Source organism: Pipistrellus kuhlii, unplaced genomic scaffold (assembly GCF_014108245.1).
Source record: "Pipistrellus kuhlii isolate mPipKuh1 unplaced genomic scaffold, mPipKuh1.p scaffold_m20_p_6, whole genome shotgun sequence".
Taxonomy (NCBI): Eukaryota; Metazoa; Chordata; class Mammalia; order Chiroptera; family Vespertilionidae; genus Pipistrellus; species Pipistrellus kuhlii.
In genome coordinates this window covers 73,452,921-73,460,390 of record NW_023425562.1, presented here as the reverse complement: position 1 = coordinate 73,460,390, position 7,470 = coordinate 73,452,921, and the positions used below count along the sequence as shown (strand labels likewise).

At 45.2% G+C, this 7,470-nt stretch overlaps 1 protein-coding gene across 4 annotated transcripts in view; it reads right to left on the bottom strand.

Annotated features, from left to right (window-relative positions):
* Positions 1-1,683: 1,683 nt before the first annotated feature.
* SYNDIG1 (synapse differentiation inducing 1) overlaps positions 1,684-7,470 on the bottom strand; it is a 123,442-nt gene continuing 117,655 nt past the window's right edge. For all 4 annotated transcript variants that reach the window (XM_045574518.1, XM_045574517.1, XM_045574520.1 and 1 more), the window contains exon 4: positions 1,684-2,824. In XM_045574518.1, coding sequence (XP_045430474.1) covers positions 2,666-2,824 — 159 coding nt within the window. In that variant the 3' untranslated portion in view covers positions 1,684-2,665. The remainder of the gene's footprint in view (positions 2,825-7,470) is intronic.

Below are 7,470 nucleotides of genomic sequence, written 5' to 3'. Positions count from 1 at the left end.
GTTCTACCAGTAGGCACTATGTTGCCTGGAGGGGTGACGGGCTGGGGTATTCTACAGCTGCCATTTGTGTGGTGTTGGGTGAGTTACCTTCTCTGAACCTCAGTTGTATCACCTTTTCACCTGCCTCTGATGTGATACATGAGATAATGTGGGCCCAGTGACTAATGTAGGGCCTGCTCAGGGCACTGTCTCATCCATGGTGGCTGCGATAACAACTAAGGTAATGTGACTTTAGAAGTTCATGGCAGCCCCAACTCACTTAAAAGACTGTTATGCTGCTCAGCAGTCACTAACAGGACACCGAGGTGACATGCAACCAGCTTCCTCACTGGTCAGAGAACAATGGGTTATGTTGTGTCTATCTATCCAGTGAGCTGTGAGGCCATACCCACTTCATTCAGCTGTCCTGACAGGTTGGGCCCTAACCCTATGCATATGACCATCTACACCATATGGTACTACCTATGGTCCTCATGCTGGTCCTTGGGAAGGACTTGGTAGAGCTTCAAAAAATACAGAGGGATGATGCACTGGAAAAGAAAGCTTTTCCAACTGGAAAGGCAGGGCCTGAGAGAAGTGGGAGGTTGGTCTAGCAGGAGACAGGGTGTCTGGGCATAAAAGGGTTAGTGCAGAGCAACCATGATGAGGTAGTGAGATGGGGGACATGACATACATACAGTGTTGGTTCTACTTCTTAACCAAATCCAAAGTCATGGAACTTTGGGCACCTCTTAAACTTCAAATAAACTTTTTTTTTGGACAAATACGAAGAAGCCCATTTCACACAGAGGTTCCTGATAAATAAACCTGGAGAGATTGGGCTGAAATGATGGGACGGTACAAGCAAGCCAGGGGATGATTACCCAAACACTGGGAATAACAGTGGCCACTCCAACTCCTTCACATGACCCAGGTCAGGGCTCTGTGTGCACACACTTACTAGCCATCCTAGGAATGGGCCTCACTTATCCTCTTCTAGAGATGAGGTTCCAAAAAGTACACCCATCTACCCAGGATCACACAGCTAGAAAACAGCACAACTGGATTCAAGTCCAGGTTGGTTTGATCTCAAATCCCCGCTATCACTGGATTACTCGGATTCTTACAGGGGCATTTGGATTTCTTCCATATATATTTTTAGAGCACATTTTTGAAGCAGCTATTACAACCAAATGGTAGAAGATCATAGACTTGACCTAGGAAGGCAGTGCTAATAATTTTCACAATATTAAGTGTTTAAAGTCAAGGGTAAGGAAGATCAAACCAGAGTCCTTATTCCAGGACAGTGATTCCGCAAACTGGGATCACCAGGCTGCACACCAATCAATCAAATCAGAAATCTGGGGCTGGAGTCCAGGCAGCAGGAATGCTGTAGGTGCTGGGATGAAACCGTTATCCTAGGGCCTAGAGAGATGGTCTCAGCATCCACTGGAAGTATCAGAACAACAGTGCATGTGAACAGTGTTCCAGGTGGAATGTAAGCAGTCAGAGATGATGTGATTCTCATCTTAGGAGACCCTTCTCCAGTTTTAGCATCCAAGTCTTGCCTGGCTCTTCAATTATTTTAAAAAGAAACAATTATAAGTGAAAGCTAAGAAATAGTGTTAATAAAGAAAAGTCTTAGACAAAATAGCTAAAAGATAATTTTTGTTAAATAATGAACACTCGTGAAACAGCAATGAAATGGTATTAAAATGTCTGCGATTATTTCTCAGCAGTCGCCTGATAACTAAGCAGCATGAAGCAGTAGTTGCACTTAAAAAATGACAAGAAAATAGCTATTCATTTAGTTGACAGAGAAGGTTCATCTCCTTCTAAGATCACTAGCGCCCCTTTTATCACCAAGGTGGGGGCCAACGCTGGTCTTTATGCTGAGATGGAGTCCACAGTTCCTGGAGCCAACCTCGGCGTCCTTCCGGGAGGAGTCCTGGGCCAGCCTGTGGCCTGCTCCCCCAGCCCTAGATCAATGAGGCCCAAGGTTGCAGACTGCTGTGTGGTGAGTCCTAAGTTTGGACATGACAAGGGAGGCTGGATGAGCCTAGGCTAGGGAGAGGGGGGAAAGGAAAGATTGAGCCTGGGGACTGGTCCCACACTGTTCTGACTTGGCATTCTTAGGGCTGCACCCATTGAAGACCACAGACAGCAGGATTCCTGCCAGCAGCTTTGTCTGTCTTTTCTGATCAGCCCTGTTTCCTCTCACGGGGAAGGTACATGGACTGGGAAAATGGCAGAGGCATCAAGCAGGGCAACAGACAGAAGAGTGACAGGTCCCCTGCCTTCTGCCTATTGCACCATATCCCATAAAAAATAAACACAGTTTTACTATTTGTATATTGCTAGTGCTATGGCTTTCCAGGCTCTGGCAGGCTGCCGAGAGCAGCACTGCCACTGGTCCACCAGACCCATCCAGACACAGCCCTCAGGGAGCTTCCACTGGGAAGGGTTAGCGGTGCCCAGCTGTCTCCTGTTCTACAACGTGTTGTGAAAATAAAAGGGTAAAAACAAAACAAACTGATGAGAAGAAAACTCCAGGGTGTGATGGAGTTGTTTGGCAATAATTTATATTACACAGCATCACACAGGTGTTTCTCCCCTGCTAACCCTGCTCGCTCTGCACGGGCACAACACCGGCCCCGAGTTCTCCTCCTTCATGCGCGGAAGAAGCTCATAGGTGATTGTTCTTGGAGAGGTAGGCAATGAGGGCCACGGCCACGCCCACGTAGATGCCAGTTCCGATGGTGATGGAGAGCACGGCCAGGAAGAGGGCCCGCCGAGAGCTGGTGCTGGCCTGGTGGAAGTCCCCCTTGGCCACGGCTTTGTTGGTCTGCAGAGTTGAAGAGAAAGAAGGGGGAAGGAAAAGGAAGTCAAGAGGAGCAAGTCAGGACAGATGAAGAGCGGGCGTGGCTCACATCTGGCTCCCTTCCAACCTTGAACCTGACTGGTTCCAGGGAGACAGGACTCCCTGCTCCGAGCTGGTGACAGCTGTTCGTTCTAACTGGCAAGAAAGGAATGGGGGACTGATGCTTATGACTGCTTCTCCACTGCAAGGCATTCAAAGTGAAAAAAGAAAAAAGAAAAAAAGAAAAGGGCCTCCAGCAAACACCCATGGTCAGCTGTTGCCCAGCTGAGCACTATAAATGTGGGGCCCAGGGTCTCGGGCACCAGTATGCCAGGGATGAATAGTACCACTCCAGTGCCCTGCTTGCTACCCAATAATGCCATTTCCTTTCATCTGAATAACACTAAACTTTCTAAAATACGTTCACACTTACTTTATTAACCTTAATAGGAGGAGTGTGGGGAAGGGTATTATGGTCCTCATTTCCCAGAAAAGATATTGTGGCATGAGATTATTAAATTGACCACAGGATACTTGAGACTCTACTCAACTGGTGGCCCTGGAGTCATGCTTCCCTACGGTCTCCCTTCCTGGAACAGCTAGACTTGTTACAACTCATCCTTCAATACACTGGTTTGAAGTAAGAGCACTATCTAGACATCTGGTTGCTCAGTTACTTAACACGGCGTTAGTTTAATTCGATTCATTTCTTATGATCATGAGGTGGCAGGAACGTGGTTTTGGATGTTGAATCAGATTTGGTATTTTTTGGTAGACCCACGTATTCCCTCTCATTCCCTTCCTTTCTGAAGGAAGGTTTCTGGCCGGGTCTCATTTCCATGTGTCACCAGTGGTATTTCTGCGTTGTGTAGGCAGGTACAGGAGTCAGGATATTTTTTACTCGGATTGAAAACACCAAGGCCTTTGCAATGAACCACAAGGGGTGAAACTCCAAGAGGACTCACAAAATGAATTTCTGTTCCCTGTGGTCCAGACCCCAACTGATGAGGTCTGCATCCCTGTGTCAGGTTGAGAAGGGACTTGTGTCTGCTCCATGGCTGCTCTCTCTTTTCCCTAATTTCTGGATCACGAAGGCCAGTTTTTATGTCCTCCTCCCTCAATTTTTTGGCTTGGAAGTGAGCTTGGGATCTAACCAATGACTTCTAATGAAGTAGGGCTAAGGAAATGCAAAATGGGAAGTCTCCTAGGGCAGTAATAATTAAGTCTTAATTAGCTGAGTTTCATTTTCTAGCAGTGCTTCTACCCTCTAATGCCCTAGAACATAACTCACTGTCACTGCCCATCTTCAGCCCAGCAGCCATCCTCTATTAGAATGTCATTTGTGGCTATCTCTGCCATTAGCCCTGTCCTTGTCCCCATCTGCCCACGGCTCTGCTGCCGGAGCAGTACACACAGAGAGGAAGGCAAGGTGGACACTGCATTCCTTACCCCTGGACTCAGGCCCCTGCAGGGAATTCCTGTCTCAGAGGACTATCCCATGAGAGTTCACACATTTTAGTAGTGCCCCCTTTTTATGTTTCATTGATCTCCATGCTTCTTATTATACCAGTGCCAAGCTGTTTTGATTACAATGCCCTTGTGGATAATTTGATTTTGAGTGGTATGATATCTCCAACTTTGTTCTTTTTCAAGATTGTTGTGGCTTTTCAGAATCTTTTTTGGTTCCATATACACTCTTTGGGATATTTGTTCTAAATCTGTGAAATATGCCATTGGCATTTTAATAGGAATTGTGTTGAATCTATAGATTGCCCTGTGTAGGGTGGACATTTTAATAGTGTTAATTCTTTCTATCTATGAACACAGTATATGCTTCCACTTATTTGTATCTTCCTCAATTTCTTTCTTCAATGTCCTGTAATTTCCTGAGTACAGGTTTTTTTTTCTTTGTTTGTTTGTTTTTTACCTCAGTTAAATTTATTGCTAGGTACGTCATATTTTTTGTTGCAATAGTAAATGGGATTGCTTTCTTAGATCTTCTTTCTGATAGTTCATTACTAGTGTATAAAAATACAACTGATTTCTGATTATTCATTTTATAGCCTCCTACTTTGCCAAATTCATTTATTAGATCTATCTCCACTTACCTGGTTGTAAAGACTTAGAAAACCCAATTTTTAAATTCAAGAGCAAAAGTAAGTGAAAACAACAGACTTCCTTGAGTAATGTATTATTTACACGGAGGAAATGAAAATCGTATAAACAGGGCACGCGACAAGCACACGAGTTCTGTCTAAAATCTCTACCACCAGAACCATGATGCATTTTCCATCAGCATTTGCTGAAGAGGCAAGACTTCTCTATCCTCTATCTGTCCCTGCTCACTGTGCCTCATTCCACAGTGGCAGAACCAAGCTGGGAGGAGGACAGGACAGGAGAGACCATACCCCTCCTTCCAATGCGCAGGCATGCCATTGGCAACTACATTTTAAAAGAACAGCGCTATATAGCAACCCCCAGAATGGCTCAATTGGAAAAGTGACCCAGTACAAAATGTCAGCAACAATATGGAAAAACTAAAATTGTCATCCACTCCTAGTGAGAATCTATATTTGTATCACTACTTGGGGAAACTTCAGTACTTCTTATAGTTGATCATATAGCTACATTTTAACACTATTATTCCCTTTCTGGTAAATACACTACAGAAATTATCCCTATGTTCACCAAAAGACATCAACAAGAATGTTCACAGAAATATAAATAATTGTAGCCCCCAGATGGAAAATCAGTCAAATGCCCAACAACAGTAAAAAGTATAAATAATAATGGTTCCCCCAACATGGTAATGAAATAAATCTGAGGAACATAATGTTGACCAGAAGAAGTCTAATACATGATGCTATTCACATAAAGTACAGCACAGGCCAAAATAATCTATGCTATTTGTTGGCAAAGAAGTCAAATTAGTGGATAGCTATGGGGAAGGTCAATAATTGGAATAAAGCACAGTTTTAAAAAATATAATTTTGCACCTCAAGATAATTTTAGAAATGATTCTAGCAAAAATTAAATGAACAGATAAGAAACATCAGTAAAGAAATCAGAAACTCATTTTATGAAACTATAGAAGAAAAGCAAAGAGATGCTAATTTCCCTATACACAGATGTAAATGAGATTCATCAAGGTGTGTCCCAGACTTGCTTCTCCAGGCTGCTCTGTCGAGGTCCTTGTGTTTGCAGTGGCGTTTTCATTACTCATCATCACTTGAATCCAGGACTCATCTCTATATTCATAGGAGCGTGGCCTGCCCCTTGCTGAGGGATAGGCCTCTTGGGGCCTCTTGAGGCTTCCATCCCAGAGCACAGCACCGGTGGACTCATACTTGCCTCTCACCCTGCATACTGGGACCTTCATCCAGCAGGGGCGGCATGTTTCCCAGGGGGCCTATCCCTCAGCAAGGGGCAGGCCACGCTCCTATGAAAATAGAGATGAGTCCTGGATTCAAATGACGATGAGTAATGAAAACGCCACTGCAAATACAAGGCCTCAACAGAGCATGTTCACTCAATGAATAAACCACAGCGGCAATTGGCCTTTCTTCTCAGCATTCTAAGCACAACATGCTTTAGTCAGAAACACTGCCACTCCAAATAAGAACCCCTTGGATGCATCTTCATGGCTGATAATCACTGTTCTTCTACAGAACCTACAAGCTGAAAAAGATGATAGAATCAGGCACATGTAGAAAGAAAATATTTGCAGGCTTCAGCATCCATGGCGATAGGAAGAGGGGTACTTGCTGTTTCTCAAGGAATATGGGAGGCGAGAAAGGCCAAGACAACCGAGGCTGGAGAGAGCCTGCCCGGTGAGTGCTGTGGAGGAGCTCCCTGTGATTGCTGGAGATGTTTCATGTCTGTGCTGTCCAGCGTGGTGGCCACTAGCCACCCGTGGTTATTAAACACAAGTACTATAGGCTCATGAGAAAACATGGCAGGAAACCCCACAGGGAAGAGACATGAGGGAGAAGGACCCCAGCTCTGGAGTGAACCAAAAAAGAAGGCAAAATGCCTAAAACTGAGGTTCAAGGAGTCTACCAGGCTATGCAGTGCATGTGGGGCGCACCCAGGCCCCTGGGAAACAGGTTCACACATGCCTGCCCTGTGTGGAGCTTGTTTTACTGCCCACCTAATCTGGTTCAGTGTCTGGCTGAGGAAGGAAACAGGTGACCCCATGTCAAGGAAAAGCCCCTTGAATTTGCAGGTAACTTGGGGAGTCTTGGGACTTCCGCATGGCCCGGCACGAGCTTACCTGTATTTGAGGTGCACACAGGGCTCCTTTACATTTGGAATTGGGAGACACACTAACCCTGATCTTTGGGGACCCTGAAGCAAGGACTTCTAAACGGACACCTTCCCCTCATATGTGACCATCTCCTCCTCTCAAGCCAGCCCAGAGCTGCTCCACGGGGCCTGGGCTCGGTCTCTCTCTGATGGACCAGGAACCCTGGGCTAATGTTTCTCTTTGCTCTGGATTCAGTTTCCTATAGGCTTTGGTCAAAGTCTTCATTTGACCAAACGCCCACTATTTGGAAAACACCCGCTATTAAAAAAAATATTTTATTGATTTTTTACGGAGAGGAAGGAAGAGAGAGAGAGAGAGAGTTAGA